Source organism: Rutidosis leptorrhynchoides, chromosome 3, assembly GCF_046630445.1.
Source record: "Rutidosis leptorrhynchoides isolate AG116_Rl617_1_P2 chromosome 3, CSIRO_AGI_Rlap_v1, whole genome shotgun sequence".
Classification (NCBI taxonomy): domain Eukaryota; kingdom Viridiplantae; phylum Streptophyta; class Magnoliopsida; order Asterales; family Asteraceae; genus Rutidosis; species Rutidosis leptorrhynchoides.
The window spans coordinates 611,829,279-611,855,184 of NC_092335.1; the positions used below are offsets into that span (position 1 = coordinate 611,829,279).

General features: G+C 32.9%; 1 protein-coding gene, 1 long non-coding RNA gene and 1 pseudogene across 5 annotated transcripts; 1 reads left to right on the forward strand and 2 right to left on the reverse strand.

Annotated features, from left to right (window-relative positions):
* The first annotated feature begins 1,261 nt into the window (after positions 1–1,261).
* On the forward strand, positions 1,262–12,068 carry LOC139898882 (peroxisomal ATPase PEX1). Its single transcript, XM_071881682.1, has 17 exons — positions 1,262–1,478; positions 1,580–1,753; positions 2,135–2,234; positions 3,173–3,622; positions 4,162–4,854; positions 5,579–5,670; positions 5,748–5,821; positions 6,223–6,445; positions 7,203–7,296; positions 7,391–7,545; positions 7,965–8,195; positions 8,670–8,870; positions 9,734–9,859; positions 9,958–10,019; positions 10,505–10,622; positions 10,917–11,201; positions 11,623–12,068. Exons 1-17 carry the CDS (start codon positions 1,278–1,280, stop codon positions 11,659–11,661), a joined length of 3,318 nt encoding a protein of 1,105 aa, XP_071737783.1. The 5' UTR covers positions 1,262–1,277; the 3' UTR covers positions 11,662–12,068.
* Positions 12,069–15,149: 3,081 nt separating this feature from the next.
* LOC139898883 (uncharacterized) lies at positions 15,150–18,380 on the reverse strand. Of its 4 annotated transcripts, none has more exons than XR_011777185.1 (6): positions 18,088–18,380; positions 17,771–17,897; positions 17,217–17,275; positions 17,001–17,134; positions 16,035–16,828; positions 15,150–15,586 (listed from the first exon to the last, which is right to left on the reverse strand). It is a non-coding gene; the product is annotated as an uncharacterized lncRNA (long non-coding RNA). The 4 variants fall into 4 exon arrangements; XR_011777183.1 differs by having other exon boundaries at positions 17,217–17,642; XR_011777184.1 differs by having other exon boundaries at positions 17,377–17,897.
* Positions 18,381–20,060: 1,680 nt separating this feature from the next.
* On the reverse strand, positions 20,061–22,474 carry LOC139902253 (MOB kinase activator-like 1B; annotated as a pseudogene).
* Between the last annotated feature and the right edge of the window lie 3,432 nt (positions 22,475–25,906).

Below are 25,906 nucleotides of genomic sequence, written 5' to 3' on the forward strand. Positions count from 1 at the left end.
TATTAATACTAACGTAAATTTTAATATTAACAATAATAATAAAAATAATAATATTGATATAACAATCATATTTTCAACTTGTAATTTATTATATTACCCATTATTGATTATGTAATATTTGGTAATTATAATATGTACATAATAACCTATATTGAATATTAAATTTATACACTTTACAATATACATAAAATAATAATCATGTGCAGAAATCATATATGTTTATATATGGATTTACTTCAAAATTAATATTATTATCTTGCATATTATTTTACATATTTATTTACAATTTATAGTTCGTGAATCGTCGGAAGTGGTCGAAGGTAAATGAATTCATGAAAACAGTTCAAAAATTTTGAGATTCAGTTGAATAGATTCTGCTTATCATGTCGAAACCATATACGAATAAAGTTTAAATTTGGTCGGAAATTTCCGGATCGTCACATTATATGATTTTTATTTTGATATCAAAAAAAGAATGTATTTAATTCAACTTCTGATTTAGTGAAAAGAATCCATAGTGAAACGATTCACCTCTTTTCTTATTCTGATTTGGAAGTCAACGGCGAATTTTGGGGTTGTAGACAAAAAGGCTATGATTGCGATAAAAATCTAATTGTTTTACACACATTTGTTATTGTAGCTTTGTAATTGGAGTTCAAGCTTATTATTACAACTTAAATACAACTAGAGCTTATTTTTTTTGTAAATATATTTGACAAAAATTATATAGAGAGATGAAGTGACGAGTTTATATAGTGTCCCGTGGAGTCACGGGACACCGCTAGTTTGAAAATTTATAGTAGAAAATACGCTTTAAATTTTATTAGGACACCACTAAATTTAACTGAAGGACCCCATATCTTTTTCGAATTTATAATTTTTCCTTTAAAATGTATAGGGCTCCTATATATTTAACTACTCGGACGCAATATATTTTCCGAACTTGTAGTTTTTTGAAAGTAAACAACCATTAAAATAACATTTAAATATAATTAGTACTGAAAAAAATTTCAGAACCCATGAATTTGCATCCTGGAATTATCATTGTAGAGATACACAATCACCACATGATAAAATAATTATACGATGGTAATTATGTACTCTTATTTTTAGTTTTATCACCTCGGTATAATCAGAAAGGTTGAGTAAATGGATAGGGGGTATAAAGGTCAATACACTTTGTTTTCCTTGTAAAACGACATTTATCAAAACCCACCCGAATAAAAAACCCACCCAATCTCCGGTACCTTTCATCTTATCGTTGTTGTTAGGCGAAAATGGAGGTTGAAGTGAAATCAGTTGCAGGACTAGAAGGCTGTTACGTATCACTACCACTTCATCTAATTCAAACCCTACAATCAACAACAACTAATTTATTTTCATTTCTAGCCCTCGAACTTCGATCAGTTGCCAATAATCACCTCTTCTGGTTTGTTGCTTGGTCTGGTTCTGCCTCATCTTCCTCATCTGCAATTGAGGTATTACTCAATCTCAATTTCAATCAATTTGATATATTTGCACTAAACGATGTCGTTTTGATCTACGTGAGATATTGAATGTGATATCTGTGTGTATGTAGATTTCTCAGAAGTATGCAGAGTGTATTAATTTACCAGATCACACAGTTGTTCGAATTCGAGTCGTTTCGAATGTTCCGAACGCCGTCAGCGTTACAGTTGAACCGGATACGGAGGATGATTGGGAGGTTCTTGAGTTAAACGCTGAGCACGCAGAAGCTGCCATTTTAAAGCAGGTTCTGCTTGTTTACTCCATTTATATATTGTGTGCATATATATAGGGGTTTGCATTGTAAAAAAGTTAGGAAACAATAAGAGGCAGAAACCGCCAGTTTCCGCAATGTATGCACGGATGCACAGTCGAATCTGTTTGTTTATACGCGATTTGTAGCTTGTTACTTCTAGTTTTAACCATGAACTTGTATTTATGTAAACCAAACCCTGTAGATATATTGGGGGTATTTGTTTGTTCATTGCATATATTATTGAGCTTCTTTGCTGCTAGGATCTTATGGTTAGTTCAATTCAATAGATTTCCGAGGGCTATCTTTTTATTTTTGTTTGTAATCTTTTAAAATGATGATTCGTTTATGTATTTTTTTACTCACTGAGTGCAGGCTGGAATTGTCCATGAAGGTATGAGATTACCTCTGTGGTTGCATGGGCACACGGCCACTACATTTTCGGTAGTTTCAACTGATCCCAAGGAACCAGTGGGTGAGCTGATAACTAATGTTTCTCCTCTTGATATTTTTGTCTTATTCGCTGATGGGTATTACTTATCAGTATATGAGTTAAAGCATGCATTTTATAGTGCTGTTACATAATCAGAGAGAAATTTTAAGCTTCAAGCTCAAACCTGTCAAAGTCACCCAGAGTGTATATATGGTGTATGAAACTTTCTTAATCATTTTATTAAGAAAAATTCAAGGTTGCAAATATCTGGAAAAATCGCCCGAGAACTCGGCTATAACTCGGATTCAGAAGGTTGGCAAGTTCTCGTTTTATTAATCGGGAAAAAAAATTGGTCAACGACCGATTTCTCAGACTTCTTGGTCAATATCCGATTTTATTGAATTTCTCGGTCAAATCATAAAATTCATTTCAAAAGTCTAATATATATATATATATATATATATATATATATATATATATATATATATATATATATATATATATATATATGTATATATATATATATTAAAAGTCAACGAAAGTCAACAACCGAGTTCTCCCCGAGTTCTCTGAGAACTCCTAAAAATTGTCCCGCCGAGAACTCCCCAAGTTCCGAGTTCTTCAACCTTGGAAAGATTGACTTATTATATAAATGACGAAACACCTATTCTCATATTTGACACCATAAAAAAAGTTTTGCTCAAATTGTATTTTCGACCTATTTGGCCTACCTGAATAAAACATACATGTTGTGTACCCCGGGCGTATATTGACCCGTTACCTAACCTGACCAGCTTGCCCATATTTCCACCTCTAGTTATAAGTTTGTCCTATATGTAAACATAAAAAAAACTCATAAGTGGTAAATTTTGTTACGTGGTAACAAAATACTTGACATGACCTAGTCAACTGTCTATATCCTTAGCTTTTAGTTTAGCATGAAGTTATACATAGTAACTTCTAAAGTATGTGTTGTTTAGTGAAACTTGCGCCTCAGACTGAAGTCTTTGTTGCTCCCAAGAGACGTAGGAGAGCTGAAAATTCAGTTGTAAAGGCATTACTGCGTGTCCAAGATGAAGATAATAGATTTTTTCACAAATGTCGAGTTAACGACCCTGAGATGGGGGTGGTTCTTACTTCTGCCGTCTTTATTCATTCAGAAACAGCTGAAATGTTTTCATTAGATTCTCTTCAACCTGTAGTTTTAGAGCAAAAGTTGGTTTTAAAGGAGAAAAAATCAAATCTTGAATCGTGGGCCCCCTCAAAAAATGGAAAATCAACTGCAAAAGAAGCTGAAAATGGAACTTTAACTGACAAGAATGATATCAGGCAAGCTGTTGTTCGTCTTCTGATATCTGATTCGGTAGCTAAAGGACATGTCATGCTTTCTCGATCCTTACGTTATTATTTGAGAGCGGACCTACATTCTTGTAAGTTTATTTATGTTGCTTCTTATTTCTTGCCCTTAAATGTGCTGAAATTCAAACTCCCCTTATGTTAGTTGTTTTCGGTTAGTATTTTTTCTTTTTATTTGGAAATCATATGAATTTTTATCAACTTTTATCGCAAGTTTAAAATTGCAACTTGCAAGTTGATGGAGAATGGATAGATCTTGAATGTAACAAAAATCTTCCTAAGTTGAAAAAAATCTCAAAAGCTGCAACTAAACCTAACTAACGAGATTAATGCAATAAGAGACCATTGAAACATTTTAAAAGGGAAATGATATACGATAATCAAATTAACCTAATAATAGACTTAACAAGATGATTGGTCCACATGAAACATTTATTGGATATGTTGTGGAAAGAGAAATTATATTTTATATGTATTGAAATGTAATTTGACAAGGTCTATTGTTAGTACATTGACCTTATAAATATCGTTCCTCATATTAAAATCAACTTCTTGATTTTAACTATTTGAAAGAGAAGGGTAGCATGTCACAATTGTCTATTTTTGTATACAGGGATTCATGTCAAGAATTGCAATCCTATTTTACAAAAAGATCCTCCTTCGTTTGTTCTTTCTCCATGTCAATTTAAGATGTTTGGAAAAAAGGGCTCCGAAACTGGTGGTTTTAAAACCGATAAAATGTTTCTCAAGACTAAATCAGATACCCAATTTGAGTTGACTGATCGGTCAACCCATGAGAGAATTATGGCACTCATTTCGGATGTATCGCCAAGTCATCAAGATGAAGAAACCTCCATTAGTAAAACTAAAACGGGGATACTACTTTTGCGTGCATGGATTTTGGCTCAACTCGATGCCATCATTTCTTTTTCAAAACCAGAACTAAATTCAATGGTTTTGGGAAATAAAACATTGATTCACTTTCAGATAAAAAGTACTGAATTAACAAAACGTTTAAAAGCACATCATGTAAAAAAGAGAGATGGAGAATCGTTAGTTGATATCATGTATGTTCTGTCGGTTTATGAGGAATTTATGCAAGGTGTAACAGCTTTTGAGCTCGAGTTTTTTGATGACATCAGCAAGTCGAAGAATCAGAGAAGCTTAGAATTCTTTCTTGAAAAGTTGCATTTGGGTGAAGAGTTACCTTTATATTCTGTCAAAGAAAGAATTAGTGACAAGCGTTCTGACATGAAAATTTCATCTTTGAGCTGGATGGGGACAACAGCTACTGATGTAACTAATAGTAGGTACACTTTAGCTTTGATTTTCTCACTTAATATCATGACTAATGCATATTTTTCGATTTGTCTATTTCTTGTTCAAAAACTTTCAGCCTGTTATTACTAATATGCAACCCAAATTGACTCCCATCTCATATCTCATATTATCTTAAATCTTTATTATAAAATACAGAAAGGATTTATGACATAAAATTGTAAAGTTAAATTAACCAATTGTAATTCATTATTTATTTTTTTTAAATTGATATAATATAACATTATTATTTTATTTTTTTATATTATAGTATATTATCTAGTTAAATAATATTATTAAATTATCAATTAGAGAAGATTGTATTATATTAGAAGACGAAGTATGTCTATCTATTTTATATTTTGACTTTACAATTTCAACAATTAGGTAATACAAATCAATCTGGCCGTGTGTATACGTGAGTTCTATGACTAGTTTCCATATTAAAGGGTTGAAATTGCCACCTTTGAAACTAGGGTAAGTAGTATGAGAATGGAGTTGTAACATACTCCGGAATTTGGAGGGTTTACTATTTTCTTCTTTTATCTTTTTGCTGGGATGATTTATGTTGATGTTCATTGACATAAAAAGGTAAACGTGTCGCAGCTTATACTCATTTTTGTTCAGTAACTTAACTATTCATATATAGCTGTTAACATGAATGGAGTTCAATGACTAGTTTCCATATTAAACATGTTGCTTCATTTTTTCAGGATTAATGGTGTTATTATCACCTTCGTCTGGAATTTTCTTAACTACTTACAATCTTCCTTTCCCCGGACACGTGTTAATCTATGGACCTCCAGTTAGTTCTCTTTATTTCTACTCCCATCTCTTTAAACGGGACCCTCATTGAATCTAATATTTCTATTATGTTGACAGGGTTCTGGAAAAACGTTACTAGCTACAACCGTTGCAAAAACTATTGAAGAACATGAAGACATCTTGGCACACATGTAGGGTTCCAAATTACACACGTTGCTAAATTAACACAGTTATTGATTTCTTCTTGAGAAAATTGCGCGGTTAGTCCCTGTGGTTTACATGAAATGGGGTGTTTGGTCCCTGAACTTCATTTTCGAGGTTGTTGGTCCCTGTGATTTTCAAAACACGCGTGGTTGGTCCCTGTCAGGGACCAACAACCCCGAATATGAAAGTTCAAAACTGGCGTAGTTGGTCCCTGTTAGGGACCAACCACGCGTGTTTTGAAAATCACAGGGACCAACAACCCCGAAAATGAAGTTCAGGGACCAAACACCCTATTTCATGTAAACCACAGGGACCAACCGCACAATTTTCTCTTTCTTCTTTAATTGTATTAAGAACTCGTTTTTATTTTTTATAAATATATCTACAGTGTGTATGTAGGCTGTTCTAGACTTGTTACAAGTAAGCCTCAAGCTATCAATCAAGCTCTTTCTAGTTACATATCTGAAGCGTTGGATCATGCACCTTCACTTGTGGTACTCGACGATCTTGATAGCATTATAACGTCTTCTAATAACCCTGAAGACTCTCACTCTTCATCTTCTTCTACATTGCTTATGGAATTTCTCACTGGCATCTTGGATGAATACGAGGTTTAGTTGCATTTACTTTTTGTTCATGTGACTATCTAAATTATTAGTTATGTGGAACCTTCATAAATTATGTTAGGTCAACTCGGATAATTTTCTTTTTCCAAATGTTTTACTAAATGGGATTACAGTAATATATTATTACAATTACAGTGTTAACTATTTTTGGCGCAAAGCAATCAGGGAGGTTCTTTTTAACTGATAATATGTGTGTGTGTGCGCGCACGCGTGCCTGGGTGCGTGTGTGTGTGTGTGTTCTATTTGATCCAATACACAGAATTCGTAAACCAGCCCTACAAATTGAAGTAACAAAAGAGTTAAAATTGCCACCTCTTTTATTTATGTTCGCCCATGGAAATTGGAACAGTTGTATGTTTATTTTCTATGTTGTGCCATGATACATAAAAGGTTTGCGTTTATGTATTTAAGTAAAAATGATTCTACTCATGTTGTTAAAGGTAGAAGGTTTTCCCTGTTCGGGCTACCTGGGAGGGTGAGTAATCCGACCCCATACTCTGATGTACGCAGCCCAGCAGGATTCCTCCCTGGCTGTTTCCAACCCAGCCCTCGCCACCACTAAATATTTGTCGTAGACAGCATTCGAACCTTTACCTTTATCTCATGTTGTTGTGGTCAGCTAAGTTGTGTTAGTGTGGACAATTACCCAACAACACACTGATTGAAATGTAGATGGAAACAATATTCAATATTGTTAGGTCATATAACTTGCTAACTAAAAAAATAATAAATGTGTTATCAGGAAAAGCGTAAGAGTTCATGTGGAATCGGTCCAGTTGCATTCATAGCTTGTGTGCAGACCCTAACTAGTATCCCGCAGGCCTTGAGTTCCTCTGGTAGTTATGCTATTTGTGAAAGATTTACTCGTCTTTTTATTCATATGATCACATTTTTAACAGTTTCTTTCTCATGTAAAATACTTGATTTCAGGAAGGTTTGACTTTCATGTGCAACTGGCTGCTCCCGCAGCTGCTGAACGTGGTGCTTTACTGAAACATGAGATCGAGAAACGTTCATTGCTATGTTCAGATGATATTTTGTTAGATATAGCATCATCATGTGATGGATATGATGCATATGATTTGGTATGTGATAGTTTTTTATATCTTCTACATATATGATTGCTGAAGTATGTTTTTAAGCTAATACACTTTACCCATTAGTAGTTCACTTATGCACATGTCTTCATACAACTTGTAATCGAGTACAACAAAGTGGTGCATTGCATCATTGATTAAAAGTTTGTATTTTGTATATCATTATGATTATGATTTTGTTGTTGTTATGTATATGCTTTCTTTCTGGATATTAGTTTATGGAGAACAAGAAAATTGATAGACAACTACATAAATTAGTGTTCCTTAAGGCAGGCACGAATTAGTTGTCATGTGCGTATATTGTGCTTAAAAGTAAATGAGAACTTTATTTAACTTCAGTTATTTTTTTTTATAGAAAATTACACTATTTTCATTATTCAATTATAGTTTTAATGCTATTTTTGCAGGAAATATTGGTTGATAGAGCAGTTCATGCTGCCATTGGTCGGTTTGTGCCCCAAGGCTTTTCTTCTGGGACCGACAAAAAACCTACTTTGGCAAAGGATGATTTTTTAGTAGCAATGAAAGGGTTTTTGCCTATAGCTATGCGCGATATTACGAAATCTGCTTCTGACGAAGGGCATGGAGGCTGGCAGGATGTAGGCGGTCTAACTGAAATTCGTAATTCTATCAAAGAGGTATAGATTTCTTGGACTGGGCAGTTGACTAATGTGTCAAAAAGGGTTTGGGTCAAAACATATCATCTTTTGGTTTTGGTTATATTGGGTTGGACTGACCCACAAACGCTTTTTGTCCATTTTGAAACAATATATAAATAGCTAATGTGTTACATATGATTACAAAACACTATTAGAACAATATTAATCTTTAATGTTGAATAAACGGTTTAGAAGGATGTATTAGGCATAGACTTTATATTCATTCCATGCCAATTTTTCTTTCTATCCAATATGACTTGTTCAATATAAAGTGAAACCCAATTAGACCCTTTCTTAAAAGTCTATGTTGGCTTAAAGCATGACATCTAACATTCAATTTCGGGGATCTTTTGCGCTTGTCTTCTTGTAACTCGCATATAGTTCGTTTATATGTGTGGTTTTTAGTTTTTACTATTTTCTAAGCTCTAATACGTTTTTACTGTACAATTTCAGATGATTGAGTTGCCTTCTAAATTCCCTACAATCTTTTCGCAAGCTCCTTTACGAATGAGATCTAATGTTCTTTTATATGGCCCACCTGGCTGTGGTAAAACACATATTGTGGGTGCTGCTGCTGCTGCATGTTCACTACGGTTTATCTCTGTGAAAGGACCCGAACTACTGAATAAATACATTGGTGCTTCTGAACAAGCCGTAAGTATACATTTGTTGTTATTTGCTACGCAGATCATTTAAATTATATTAAACTATTTTTATCATCATCTTTGGTAATTGGTAATATGCTGTCACAAATGTTCGGAGAAAAAAAATAAGATGAGCAATCAAGCACATCATATAGGCTAACCATAAATTACAAATAAAAGTTCATAGAAATGCTATTTGTTGATACACTGAGAGCCTTCAAATTTTAGTTGTCAATGTTGATTATACTACTTATTGTCTGAATTGTCTGATATTGTTAATTGTTATCTGTAGTTGTGATAAAGATTTTTGTGTGCATATAGTGACTTTTACCATGGTTATCTTTTTCATTTACTATCACATTTTGCAGCATAACTGATTAAATAACAGATGTGTTCCAGACCAGACCCCAATAGATCCATTACATCTCCAACGTCAATCATACTATTGATAATATATATTTCTAAGGAACTGATAACTTTGACCTAAAATGTTAAATTACATATTTTAAAAACTGTAAATGCTTAAACATTACATCAGTTGTCTATATTTGTAAATTTTGTTTATCTATTATCGGATAATCATAACTTGCCAAACATTCACACAAGTGATTATCTGCATAATATAAGTTTATAAGTTCAGAGTACAGATTCACATTAGAAACACTTTCTCATGCATCATGTACTTACAGCTGATGTGTATCTGATTGCTATTCGATATCATGTATTCTATTTCAAACTGCACATCTGGAGATTCGCTTAATCTGCCAGCTAAAATATAATTTGGTTCTGTTTAAATCATCTATTGAAACATGTCACATGTGATAAGATTCATCATACTGAAATTGTAGTTTAAACTTAAACACATAACTCCAGGTACGTGATATATTCTCAAAAGCAGCTGCTGCTGCACCCTGCCTTCTCTTTTTTGATGAATTCGACTCAATTGCTCCAAAAAGAGGTCATGACAATACCGGCGTAACTGACCGAGTTGTTAATCAAGTTAGTTTACTTCTTTATAACTCAATTTGCAATTCTAGTACATTTCAAGCTATCCTTTTTACTGTTGTACTGAATGATGTTTCTATTAAATCTTTCAGTTTCTTACAGAGTTGGATGGTGTTGAAGTGTTAACTGGAGTATTTGTTTTCGCTGCCACCAGGTTAGTGCTTCTTTGGTTATTTGAGTAGGTCAAAGTCAAGGTTGGTCAAAGTCATGTCAAAATTTTTAATATTTTTTATACTCAGATTTTTTGCCTTGTACATTATGTTTAATATTTGAAAATATTTATGTGTAATATATATATATATATATATATATATATATATATATATATATATGTTAATATTTTTTTCAAGATATGAAAAAACTGTATGGTATTGGACTTGTACTTGCATTTCACATTGACTTTTGATGACAAAGATTTGAATTGAAAAATTATAGATACTGTGACATAAATATGTTGCATCAGAAACACAGTAAATAAAGTAGTATTGATTTTAAAAAACAAAATTTTTATAATTGTATATGGATTTTGGTTTTGGGTGGGAGTGAATATTATCACAATTCAACTCCATTATTTGGCTAGAAAAAAATTAATTTTTTTTTCAAGGATACCAAGTTGTTTTCGTATTATTGAATTTACAGTAGACCCGATTTACTCGATGCTGCGCTGTTGCGACCCGGTAGATTGGACCGCCTACTTTTCTGTGATTTTCCATCACCAAAAGAGAGACTCGATATTCTTACTGTTCTTTCTAGAAAGGTACATATATGTTTACTTTAAAGATGGAAATTTCAACCCATTGTTTTAATGGGTCGAAAATTCATGCAACTTTCTACACGCATACAACCTTTAAAATCACTTTATCCATAAAGTTGGATGAATATTGTTCTTGAAAGTTTATATTATTTTTCATTATCTTTAACACACCAAAATTTATAAACAAGTTATAATAGTTTGGACAGAAACTGTTTTCTGAATTCAAAATAAAAAGAAGTGTTTCAAGCTAAACCTGATCTGACCTAATAAAAAATTATTTTTTTATTCAAATATCAGTTACCTTTAGCCAATGATGTGAATATGGAATCTATTGCTCGAAAGACGGAAGGATTTAGTGGGGCCGACCTACAAGCTTTGTTATCAGATGCACAGCTGGCAGCTGTTCACGATCATCTAAACAGTAAAGATGTTCATGAGCCTGGATATATGCCGGTCATCACTAATGCTACCTTACGCTCGATTGCTTCCAATGTGAGACCTTCGGTTTCAGAAGCCGAGAAACAGAGATTGTATAGCATATATGGCCAGTTTTTGGACGCTAAAAGATCTACATCTGCACAGGTCTTTTTTCCCTATTTTTCTAATTATTAATAAATTATTAGTATGCCATTAATATATGTGTTCTACTATAATATTCTACTAGTGTTTTAATATACTGGTGGGTTTTATGTGTTATAACTACACTTTGGGAGACTCTAAACCTGTTCTCTTGTAGCTTTTTTATTTGTTTAGTTGATTTGATCGATTAGAGCTACATAATAACCCAAATTGAAGCATTATCCACAGGGTCAAAAGTCTACAAATGATGTTTATTAAATATGCTACACGTAAAAATATCTTTAATGTTACATTCATACCAAATTCAATTTAAATTCAAGTTCAAAAGTAGTCTGGTTAGACTTTTAAAGTTAAAAGTGCATGATTGTTTTTTATGTATATATACATGTGATATAGTTTGGATTTTCACATGCTTTTTATGCAGTCGAGAGATGCAAAAGGGAAAAGAGCAACACTTGCATGATGACTGTCCACAAAATCAATCAATTTATGAAAAATATGTGGAACGACAACTTATGAAGTTTGCAATGACAGTCTTCGATTGCATCGAAAGGGCAATCGCTTCATATGCATTGATGCAAGTAACTGCTGGTATGCTGATATAATAGTTTTATAAGCTGTTATTAGTTGAGTATAAGAGACCCACTTAGACCGTGAGCGTTTGGGTAAATTTGCCCTCGAGCTGAACAGGTTCATTAGTTTACCCATATACTTAACCCTTCATAAGTTAGAGATTTCTAATAGAGTTTATTGTAACTGATTTCATACTCTTCATGTTGAGAAGGATCCCTTTAGGAAGTTTATATACTGTAGTACATATATACATAAAGCCTCACACTCTCACTCTATCTTAGACATAGTATTTTTTATTATATCTATAATCTATATTTGTGTGTGGTGGGGATTAACATGCAAGCAATTTTATTTTTTTATTATTTTTTTTTAAGGAAAGAACCAATAATATTTATCAAGGTGGTTAAACTTCATCAATATAAATGTAAAAATATAAACTTGTAAATTAATAACAATTCCATAAATTCTAAACATCATTGATGAATTTTTCTGTAGGTTAAACTCGTTAGCATTTATTATAAGTGAATGTTATCAAAATGGATAGAAAGTTGATGAATGTTACCAATAATTATGGAAAAAATGTTTTATTGATAAAGTACCCTTGATTAAATAGGAAATGGAAATGAGAAAATAAATGTTAATGGTATTCCCATTGCATTATTGATATTTGGTTGCTACTGTATTTCGTAATATCACATGAATGACTCAAAGTAACCACCTAATTACATGCCTCCGGCTTTTCTTTACACGTTTTAAGGCTTACCTTTCTCGGATCTACCTTCTCCTTCCTTCTCCGGTAAGTTTCGGTTCTCAGTTATCTTCTTCCTCTCGACTCTGGTAGCAGGCGGCGAGTGACGTGAGTGTCGTGAGTGTACTCACGTCACTCTGCTCTCCGGTGGTTTGTAGGTGGGTTTGGGTTCCCAAGGTTTTCGTTTTTTTGTCGGTTTTGGTTCTCGGCCGTGGCTTTTGGTTGACAACATCCTTTTCCGTCACCTCCCAACCAATGTTCACAGGCAGCGAGCTCTTTTTAGAGCTCTGTGATAGAGGTGTGGTGGTGTTCGGTTATTTTGGTCGGGTGTTTGTTTCTTATTTTGCCAGAGGGTAGATTTGGGCGCCAGATCTTTTAATTTTCCGTTGGTTTTTTGCCGGTTTTTTTTCCTTTCGAAAATGGCAATTTTTTCTTCATTCGCCGGATCTAGTACTTCCGGTGTTCTTTTTCCTTTTCTGCTCGCCTCTCCCTTTCTCCTTTGTCCGCGGCTGTCCCTAGATCGTCGACGGGCGGATTTTTGGCCGGAAACTGTCTTATGCTGTTTCTGACGGAGCTCCGACAGCTTTTGGCTGGACTTCTTCTGGTGTGGTTCTGTTGAAGGGAGCTGATTGTTTGGTTCCCACTTTTCCTTTTTGTTTTCGTGATATCGTTTCCTCTCGTTCCATCTTCCTCGTCGTTGGATTCGATGCGTACCGGTTCGACGTTGTTTTCGCCTTAGCAGTTTATGTTGCTAAGCGCCAATATTTGGTTTGCTGGGGTGTTTCCCTCGGTTGTTTCTCAACTGTCCGTAGGTAGGGGTTCGACTTGCTAGTGTTCATAGTGGATCGTTTGAGGTTTTCTTGGATGCTAGTTAACGAGGATTCATCTCGACTTTCTGATTGCGGTCTCGAGGCGGGTGTTCTTGGGTTTCCCGGCGTGCGATTTTGTGGCGGGGTAACGGTTTGGAGGGTGGGTGCGGGTCATGTGTGGGTTTGTGGAGCGAGGTTCGCGATGCTGACTTCGACTCGGGCGTTGAGGGCTTTAGATATGGTTTTCTAGTTGGTGGTTACGACACGGTTAAGGTTGGGTGTTTGGATATGATTGATTCCATACATGTATTGTTCTCAAATGCAACAGGGTGTTTGTTAGTCAATTGGGTTTCGTTTTGTATGTAAGTTTATTTCAAACGGATTTCACAATGAAATCTGTACCACATGTAGCACTGTAGATCATCTGATCTTTTTATTTTATATATCTATAATATATGTATTTTTACCAAAAAACAAACAAAAAACTATATGCAAGATGCCTCATTGTAGTAAAATTGAAGCAACTACGAGAGGGAAAAAGTAAGTTTTTTTTTTTTGGGCAAGTGAATCTTGGTAACTACTAACTAGTTATTGTTCCTTACTAGAATTTTTGAAAGATATAAATGCAGATTGCAAAGAGAGTATATATTTCATAAATGATGCTCGATTGATCGTGTGGAGAGTGTAAATTGTGGAAACATATATGAATTGGGTCGAATTGGCTACTGTAACTTATATGAATCGTAGGTTGTGGATGCATGGCAAAGAATATACACGTTGGTATGCACTCCAATATTAATGTTATATAAGCATAAAATATATCTGGCATCTGAAAAGAAAATGTACCAAAAAATAGGATAAAAATAACCATCATAATTTACAAACAGAAGAAACTGAGGCAAATATAAATCAGTTCCTATTTTTTAGATAAGGGAAGTTACAAAATTTCATTACCCACTTTCCATTTACCCTCATTTTATTAGGTAATGCTCCATTACCTTAAACTCTATAATGATTATTCCAACTAACTTATAACCCGCGAATTCGCGGGGCTATAAAATAAAAGTTTTGTTACACATTATAGTTACAAAGTGTTTATACATTCAATAAACAACTTCCGTGAGAAAGATGTTAGGTTTAATATGTTAAATGAGCATGTTGGTCCTGATATGATTAATTTATAAATGAGCATGTTGATACTATGTGTTTGTTGAAATTTAATACATCAATAATGTTAGAGATATAGACAATGAAAATTGTAAGTTGAATGTAACATTAATATTTATATAAGCCAATAAAGTGTCAATAATGAGTATAACGGCACAAGAAGAAATAGTTAACAATAAACATTGCGTTTTGACCGAAAAAAGGTCCATTTTCCCAAAATAAATTATGTTGTAGGAGGAACTTTTCAAAGAGGGATAAATGTTGTGAGTCTATTAAAGTATTTGTTGATTGAAATGGTGATGGTTGTTTACTTTTTATCTCAACTAGCTTAAGACCCGCGGAATCGCGGGTTTCGTCAATAAACAATTCAAGTAAGAAAAAGTAATTGTCCGGTCCTGAAAAATTGTTAGAAACTGTGAATAATAAACAATTGATGGAAAAGAATATCTACTTAAACAAAATCTTAGATGTAAATGAAGATTATTATAAACTTAAAATAAAAATGTAAAATTGCAGTGGGTAAAGTAACTACAATTATGCTGCCATAACAAGTAACAAACAGAAGTACATTTGGTTGTGAGGAACTTTGAAAGTATGTAGCTGCAATAAGAAATGCGAAGGATGTACATTTCTGTTTCTTGCATACAGTTGTATATATATATATATATATGATGATAAAATGAGAAAGGAAAAGGTGAATCTATGTATTAACTGCATATCTGAAAACATTTACCCTCAAGTTATAAACTACATCTATCTTATCTACCTTCTACTGCCAAATACCTCTGAAACCGTTTCTTTCTTTTTAACCCAAAATCCATTAATAGACTAATTAAGGTAGGAAGTAAAGTTCAGATGAACTTACGTGATGGTTCTTTCTCGGTCTTTTTTCACTTTGAAGACTCGGACACTTTGAATGATTTTGAAGAATTTGAGTTAAAAATTGAAGACCCGAATGAATTGTCATCCGTTGTAATGGTTGATGCAGGCCCTCCGTTATGTGATTGAAACCCAACAGCTACATCTTGATGGGGAGGTGGAAAATTTTCACTCTTGCTTTTGGCATTTGCTTCCGTTATAACTCTCCTCCTCTGGAATTCAAAATCAATAAAAAATGGGAAACAGATGAATGAAGTGAATTTGCCCAAAAGAATAATAAAAGGTGGCCATTTGGACCCATTCATCTATAGTTAGGTTGATTTGGTTGTGTTTAATTTCAAGTTCTCCATTCAATTGAATGTCAATAAATAACACTATCATTCAATACTCATACTAAGCATATATGACATGCAGATCATCTATAAGAAGTCAAAGTTTTATAAAAAAAAATGTCTCAGGTCAAACTGATCCTTTTCACCAAGACAACAAATTTAATCGTTTAACTTCATACTTAACCCTCACAATTTCCACCTCAGATACTGGCAAGCCAACTTTAATCACAAATTTTGGGGTGAGATTATACAAATATTGTTCCCTTTAGCTACATTAAACTAAAGAAAATGAAATAAAAAAAGGCATTAACAAAGATGTTTCACTTACATCTAAGTTCGATTGGATCTCGGCATTAGCTTTTTCAAATCCGATTGCAAAGTTCTAATTATAACATTCTTCTCACTCATCAAACTTGTCCAACTTGTTGATTCCTTCTGTAACTTTTTTCTGTTTCTTTCTTTAATGAATCATATTCTATAACCAATATCGCTCTCTCTAGTCGATTCTTCCAATTCACTTTTATCTTCTACGTGTTTTATACAAGTTTCAAGCTCCAACGACATTTGCTTAATTTGTTTTTGTTGATCAATTTGGTCACATAGCTTCTCTATTTCCTGGTTGTGTATATTTCATCAACAAAAGGTCCCGACGAGACTTTTCAAGTTCTTCTTGTACATTTTCAAAAGCCGCATCGTTGGTCAACTTTGACTTTCTTTGTGCCTCTTCTGCTTGTACAACTCTTTCTTCCTGCTCTATTTTGGCTATCATCAAATCCGCCACATCATCTTCAAAATCATGCCCTTGTTTCTCTAATTCTTTTACTAAGCTCTTACTATGTGTTTCAAGTTCAGTGATTGTATCAAAAGATTGCGAGAGTTCTAACGCTTGACTCGCGAATTTTTCCTCTAATCTCTTCACTTGAACTTCAAATTCTTTAAATGTCACTAACGAATTTGAATAGTCGTTCTGCATCTTCATTTTTTTTCTTCGAGTCTCCTCCAACTTTAACGACATATCATCGTTTTCGTGCAGTAAAAACTTGTAATCAATCGAATTTTCTTCCATATGAATTTTCAACTCCTCTTTTTCTTTCCTCTCGAGCTCTATTTCAGCATATAGTTCTTGATTACGATGAACATTAAACAAAATACATATCAATTAATTGATTAGGTATACCAACAAAATTAATATTCAACCCTATATAAATAGCAATATATCAGGGTTTTTTCAATGAACTAATATACAATTGTATTAAACGAAACTTAAAACCCTAGATAGATAAAAGGCGCTTACCGAAGCTAATCGGATGAAATTTGAACGCATTTCACCTTCAGTTGTTTCTTAATCCACCTCAGCTATTCGCTTAATGTAAGCTGATTTATGCGATGGCACTGTGAATTTGTTCTTGGGATTGCACCATGTAAACCCTAATAATAATAATAGAAACACAAAATCAGAGAACATATATGAAAAACCTAATGATCGAAGCCTTAAATCAGAGATACTCACCCGCGATTAATGTAACCTGATTTCTGCGCCGGCGATAGGGTTTTGGCTCGAGGAATGATCTGAGAATTTTATCACGTTGTTATAACATAGTAGCCCAGTGCAATTTACTCGAAAAAAAATAAAAAAAAAAAATAAAAAAATAAAAAACGTAAAAGCAAACCCCTTAGGAAGTAGGGTCTGAGCAACCCATAGCGCATTGTACAACGAATTATATCTAGATCCAGGAACAATACCATACTCGCTCCCAATAACTTTGATGATAGTTCCACCGTTGAAATTTATTTTTCCACCATTATTTGATACTTTCTTTCCAAAATTATCCCTTATTTGAGTATACCAAGAAATTCATGTAACACTTCATTAAGGGTATAATAGAACATTTAGGTGGAAGTAGTAAAACTGGTGGTGGAAATATCATCTTAGACTCTGCATTCATGTACCAAGCACAACATAAGCAATAAAAATCCAAAAAAAAAAAGCCTGTTAATGTTCTGTTTCAGTAACATGTAAAAAAACTGTTATATCTTATACTACATGATAAACCACAAGCAGACCTTCGACATGATCAAATTCTTTAATAAACCAAGCTGCAAGGTTGTCTAAATGTTCTCTTTCAGCAACATTAAATACGTAAACACCACTAAGATCTTGAAGATTTTTCTTTTCTCTCTGGATATAAAACTAAATAAATACATATATATCAATCAGTTCGATCTTGTGAATTAACTAAATAAAGTTGGCGTACAAATGGCAAATAACATCCAGTTTATGTTAGTCAATCACTAACATGATGCAAGGATATACTAGCATATATGAACAATCAATTAAAATAAAAAAAACAATAAAAAGCCTAATTCATAAAAATAGTTACCTTGATTTCAGTGATTAAAGGCTATGAATTGGTTTGGCGTGGATAATCATCATCTTCTGAACATTAAAGTATTTAACAACTTTAAATTATTTGATTATCGGAATTAGGTCAAGGATTTCATCATCTTTGTTCGCTCTTTGAAATTGTTGAGAATAATCATCTTAATTTTGATCAGAGAGTGTTGATTGACGATTTGGGGGAGAAGTTAGGGTTTTTTTCTCTATATCAAGTGAATGAATATCATTTCCAGAAACCCTAATGACCGAAACACAAATTCAGAAATACACACCCACGATTAAACCCACGATTAATGACATCTGATTTTTGGGATTGAAGAATGAAGATGTCGATAGGGTATTGAGGCGAGTGTAGTATCGAAATCGAAATCGAAATCGAAATCAAAATCAAAATACAGATTAATTTTAGGATTTTGCTCCGTGTTTTTTAGCGGTAGTATAGGAATAGCTGAGTTGAGTGAAATACTTATTGAGTTATTATAATTAAATCTATCTATGGTGTTAATGAGGGGTAAGATGTTGTAATTTTTGTGATCCAATGGTGGAGATTAAAAGTAAGAAAATAATGTATCTCAATAAGAGAAGAGATATAATACTCTTTTATGATTATGATGCTTGAGTATAGTCCTTTTTATATAATCTAATATCGAGTAAGCCCATATTATTTTCACATTTTAGCTCGACCTTTGCATATACAATGACATCCCATTAAAATCTTGGTTGTACAAATCGCCACTCCAGTTTTCAAACATTTACAAGTAATCTAGGTATTGGGAACAAATCGGGGAATTATGACTCCTCCACACCCTCGTACATTGACCATCAATGTTGAAACTCTACTAATAATTATAAACTTTTAATAATTCACTGTGTGCAGAAAACAAATGAGTAACAATAATTAAATACGGAGTAGTTCCTATTGTATAACCTAAACAAAAACAATTCAGTGTGGAGGAAAAAAAATGTGTAACAAATGCCTTCAGAATTCAATATAATATTATTCCAACAGCGCAACACCTCTAAAGACCAAGATATAACACTTGCCCTTAAATATTTTGATTTAGGGGGTGTTTGGATTTGCGTTTTGAAAAATGATTATGCGTTTTGAAGAATCAGAATCAAATAATCAACTGTATCAAAACGCGATTTAGTTTAATGGTGTTTGGATTTGATTATGCCGTTTAATATCGCAATAATCAGATAATCAGTTTTCTGAGTGTTTGGAAAAATCAACTTATTTGATAATTTAACATGTAAATTACCAAAATGGACATTCTTTTAAATAAAAAGTCCATTACTTTAATATGTTATATAGTAATACAAATTTTTTTTTTTATAAATCTTAGAAACTTTTATCAAATACTTCGTATATGCTAAAGATATTAAAATACTGTTTGTAACAAATAAAATTGAGGACTTGTGAATATATGTTGGCAATGGCATACAAATAAATTTGAACAGTACTCTCTATTATTAAGGTTTAATGTACAAAATTCCATATTCAATTCGATTCGATACAAAATGAATTGTGAGAGGAATTAACAAACTTGCAAGGGTTGGTAGCTGCAGTTTGCAGTAATAGTGTTAAGGTTGAACGACAACAGTGTTAAAGGTTTATACGTAGATACAAAGGGTTTTAATTATTTATAAGGGCATATTGGTCAATAAAGTGGCTTGAATTGTCAATAAAAAATGCGTTTTGGGTGCAGTAACACTTCCCATACTTTTTGGTTTTCACGTTTTGTAGCCAACATAACGTAAAAAATCACGTTTTCTTATTTAACTTCCAAACACTAGATATAAATTAATTGTGATTTCCAAACGCGATAATTAAAAAATCAACCTCAAATCGCTAAGGCAAACACCCTCTTAGTGTTTCTACTACTCTTCAATATCTAAGAAAAAGATAAAAGGATCCATATCAATAACCATAATCACATTCACACACAATCCTCTTTAAGTATTAAGATTAGCTCCTTTCAAACTCATAATCATCTGAAAATGTGAATGATATATGTGAGCATACACCTCTAAACGGCCGCTTAAATACCGTTCTCACCACATCCTTAAAATTGGGAGGAAACGTTGTACCTACATCAAACAAAAGTTGGATGAAATTAGTAACAAAAGTTTTACTGAAATACAGATTTTTGTCAGGTACAATGAACTATCACACACCAAGTTTCTCGTAAAATATTGATTCGTTATCAACTTAAGTTTCAATCCACTCCATTAAATAATCCACATATTTTGGTGTAGATACTCCTATACACATAGTCTTCTTTTTTGCCGAAAAAAAAGATACACGTATAGGTTTTTTGATAGAAACTTCATGAGCCCACCTGTACTTATATCTGCAAAAACAACAAAGAAAATACTTGATAGTCGCAAATCTTTTATCAACTACAAATATAGTTGACAAACAAACTGTTTTAGATTTTTATTGCTTTCATATAATTTTGACTAACTAATGAAGATGGATTAAACAAGTTACTTTGTTCCAGCTTGCATTGTTGGGATGTTGATGGTGTGGAGAACTCTATGAGAGTACCATAAAGGATATTCACCTAATTAGAGAAATCAACAGCTGCAATAACATAAGGTACTTACATACAAAAATGTGCTGAGATACTCAAGATCAAACACAAATATAGAATTATTAGCTATTTGTATATAATAATTGGTAAAAGGTTCTTCGCATTGATTGCCAGCCACTCGTTAAAATCTTTTCCCATGGGTAAGCACACAGCTTCCCTTATATTTCCATTACCCAATGTTGCATCAATGTGTTGTTTAACTTAAGCACCCTGCATTTACTATATTAGTTAGATCAAATGAGTTTATTAAACACTAAATCCATAGCAAATGAGTTTATTAAACACTAAATCCATAACACATGATAGAATTGGGGTAACAAATTAGTATTGACTACTACAAACACTTGAAGTTTCCTGATTCATGTAACAATAATACATGTTGTTTTCATCCATGTAAAAAGAGCTCGTTTGGGATAAACTTTAACACTCAATAACGTCAAACCGATATTAGTGAAATAAAAATAAATTACAAAATAAAGTTTAAAGCCTTCTATTATTAACTAATTTGCCAAATTACAAGAGCACGCTGATGCATTAAAATTAATCAAAATCAATCTGTACGCATCAATGGTTCACTGAATCGAGCTATAAGTCTCAAGATAGCTACTATAACCAAACAATAGTAACATATTTGACTAAACATTTATTGAGTCAATAATAAAAACACTTGATGAAAATATTTTGTTTAGTTATGGTTGTTAGTATTAGAATACCTAGTAATTAGTTGCAACCAATATGTTACATGTGATTTTGTAACTATATAAAATTTAAACATATTTGTACCTTTCAATATTTTACATGATGATCAATTATTCTTCATCACTTAGCAGCATATCCATAGAGTTGTTTCTAACATGACTGGGGCTAGGTTTCCTTTTTCCTAGCTCATCATCCTCACCATCAATGTATTCTTCTACTTCCATTTGATGAAGGTGCAACCTTCATGACACAACAATGTAGAACAAATATTATCCAACCAATTTTGTAATCCGTATGTTGGCATCACACATTACATGTGAATTTAACCTAGCAACATCAATGTTACATTGAAACTGTGTGTGTCAAGGAAAAAATGAGGGGGAGAAATTAATGCGTCATCAGCATCAGAATCTTCGAGGCCAGTAGCAGCAAGCAGATCATGTGGATCATCATCATCATCATCAACTTGACCAGTAATTTGATTATGTAATTCATAATAGTCAGTGTTATTTTTATCTTCTTCATATTCAAATTGATCATCTACGTTAGTTTCGGCTTTCTTGTCTCTTTTTCTCTTCTTCCCGCTACTTTTTCTTCTCCTCTTCTCACCTTGCGAATCGACAATATCAAGGGTGTCAAATCCACCTGTAATCAAACCAACATAAATCTAAAAGATCAAATCTAAAGAATCATGTCTCTTTCAAATTCATGCAGTCGAATGCTTCTCAGTAATACAAATCTCTTACAACCCATCCAAAAAGTTAATATCTTCTGTAATAAAAATAATTCCACACGTTAAATCTGTAAGACACTGATCTTTTTGGATCATAAGCTTATAAAAATGTTCAATTAACTCATTGTTTATCTTACAATTTCCTTGCAGTTAGAATGAAACGAAAACTGATAAATCTCACAGCTAAATCAAACAGGCAACAACCAAATATACGTAAATTGAGATTTAAAATTGATAAACAAAAAACGGAAACAAATACAATACATACCGTTATCGCTAATCAAAAGAAGTCTGATGAGGTAATTGTAGTTTGATGTTGCTGTAGGTGTTGGAGGCACCATTTTAAATTAATCAGATTAAAACAAAACCCTAGGAAAAAAGCAACCACACAAACCCTAAGGCTTTGTTCCATAGATTTTTTTTAAAGGAAATGAGAAGAAGAGAAGGGGAGTGAAAGGAGAGTAAGTTGAATCATTCCAAATTGGAAGGAAAGTTTAGAAGGAAATGGAAGGAAAATCAGTGCAAATTCATCCTTTAGGCTATGTTCCCCAGTTTGATTTTGGAGAGAAGGGGAAAGAATCAGAAGGAAGTGAAATGAGATTGGGTGTTCCTGAGTTTTTCATTAAAAGAGATGGAAGGAAGCTAAAGGATGAATTTGCACTGATTTTCCTTCCATTTCCTTCTAAACTTTCCTTCCAATTTGGAATAATTCAACTTACTCTCCTTTCACTCCCCTTCTCTTCTTCTCATTTCCTTTAAAAAAAATCTATGGAACAAAGCCTTAGCTTCCTTCCCTCTCTTTTAATGAAAAACTCAGGAACACCCAATCTCATTTCACTTCCTTCTGATTCCTTCCCCTTCTCTCCAAAATCAAACTGGGGAACATAGCCTAAATTTGTACGATGAAAGATTAACAGAAATTCGAATCTCATAAACCCTAGGTAGATTTCTGATCGATGTTGAGGAAGAAACAAAAGGATGGAGATTGAAATTGGAAAAATGAAAAACAAAAAGGATGAAATGCAGTTGGGCAATTATTGAATCGATCTGCGCATATGATGAAGAACCCTAATTTTACTATAGATGCTTGTGGTTGAATTTGTTTTGTTGATAGCGAAAGTGAATTATGGAACAGAGAGACCCCGTATTTTCTTTTGGAGCGGGATAATTGAGGGTATTATTGACAAAATACAATACAAATGGATGAGAGAGATAATTGTTGAGTGATCAAACTAATCAATGGTTGTTATTCAAAGATGATGTTGAATCCAATGGTTGTTATTTTGCCAACCAAGATTTTTTTAAGGATGATTAGCTAAAAGTAACTTTGTTATTATATATAATAATATAGATAGATATTGTGATGACCCAGAAATTTCGACTAAATTTAAACTTAATCTTTGTATGATTAACATTTCCGACACAATAAGCAAAGTCTGTAAAACTGAATCTCAAAATTTTTGAATTACTTTTATATATTTAAATACCCTTCGGTTGTTTTCGATGATTCGCGAACAATTATATGTAAATAGATACATATATACTATAACATGAAAAGGTAACAATGTATTAATTGTTTGATACCGTACATTAAACTTATTGGTTTAAATATCTATTTGAATGTATATGATAAGTTGAAATATTTATTATTAAAATTTATTTATAAATAACTTCCAATGTGTATTTAAAAACTGATTTATGTATATTAAAAAGATATATACATATATATAATAAACGATAGTAACATTCGTTTATTGATTCAATTGATATTTAGATAAGTTAACTAAAGCGTTTAAGATGAACCAGTTAAACACTAATTTGTTACAGTGTTTTCAAATTGCCACATTACTCAAAATGCTACAGTGTTTTCGAAAATCACTAATTGCTACAGTAAAATTTGACTTTGCTACAGTAACTTTGCTACAGTAAAACGCTATTATAAAAATGTATTTTAACAAATAGCGAGACGATGATTTATAGAAGTAAATGACCAAAACACTCGAAAGTTTAAGATACACTTTGAGTGATATAATTAAGGGATAATTTAAGGCTATTGATAAGGCTAAAAAGGAACATATATTTCATAGCATTATCCCCCAAGAAAGACAGGATTTTAGTTGTAATTGTTCCATATTCAAGTAATATTCGTTTATATTTAATAAGTGCGAAGACAAAAGGCGAAAACGAAGAATTGAAGACGGAAAGGTCCAAAATGCTCAAATGTACAAGATACAATTAAAAAGGTTCAAATTATTGATGAAGAACGTCTAAAAATGACAAGAGTACAAGTTGCGAAACGCAAAGTACACGATATAAAATAGTACGCAAGGACGTCTGAAAATCCGGAACCGGGACCCGAGTCAAGAAGAAACGCCCGACGCAACGGACCAAAAATATCTAGTCTACTATGCACAGGAATAAAATATAATATATAAATAATTATATTAATTATTTATATATTTATATTTATTTTATATTATGTCGACAAGCTAGGAGCCAAAACAATGTGAGCTGTCCCTGGTCCTCATGCGAGTCGCATGGCCAGAAGGCCATTTCCATGCGAGTCGCATGACTCCAGATTCCAGGCCAGGTACTATAAATTCAGGTGTTTTGCTCGAATGAAAAATCAAACACACATACACAAATATATATTACTCCGTATAATATTTATTATTATTATTATTATTATTATTATTATTATTATTATTATTAAGATTATTATTAATCTTATTAATCTTATTATTAGTATTATTATTTTTGCGATACAAAAATAATAATGTACATAAAATATTACGACGGAGTACTGTCCAAGTAATTTTCAAAACGAGTTTTCGAGCGAGCTAGAGCTAAGGAAAATATGGGTTATTGCCAAGGAGGTTATGGGTAATGTTCGGGGGTATTTTTGTGAATCAAACCTCGTGTTTATTATCTCCGATGCGTCTACATGCTTTCCTACAATATTGTATATCAATATTAAACAGTGAGTTTCATAAGATCCCTTTTACTCTCTACATTTTTGGGCTGAGAATACATGCAAATGCTTTATTAACCGATATACAATATTTATATGTGTGAGTTTCATATGATCCCTTTTACTCAATATATTTTTGGGCTGAGAATACATGCGCTACTTTTATAACTGTTTTTATGAAATGAATACAAATACTAAAACTGATTTTTCGTGAGTTTCATATGATCCCTTTTACTCAATATATTTTTGGGCTGAGAATACATGCGACTGTTTATAAATACTGAAAATACCAGATTTATATGCGTGAGTTTCATATGATCCCTTTTACCCTTTACATTTTTGGGCTGAGAATACATGCAAATGCTTTATTAACCGATATACAATATTTATATGCGTGATTTTCATTGCTCCCTTTTTAATTGCTTTTGCAATCTATATTTTTGGGCAGAGAATACATGCACTTTATTTTAAACGCAATGGATACAAGTACATACTAAATTCTACACTGAGTTTGAACCGAAAATCCCTTAGCTTTGGTAACTGTTAACTGCCAGTTATAAGAACTGGTGGGCGCGAGTAGTAGTATATGGATCCATAGGGCTTGACATCCCCGTCTATTCCAGGTATAGAAAGAAACTCTAGCCTGAACTATAAAACAGACGTATGCTATTTGAAGTTAGTACACGTTGGATTGCGTGTATTGTACATGTTGGTTGCATGTTAAACGAGGGGTACTTATTATAAACGTTAAAGCTTAGTTACCAGGGTGCTCAACTTTGTAGAACCGATTGATAAACGTTTC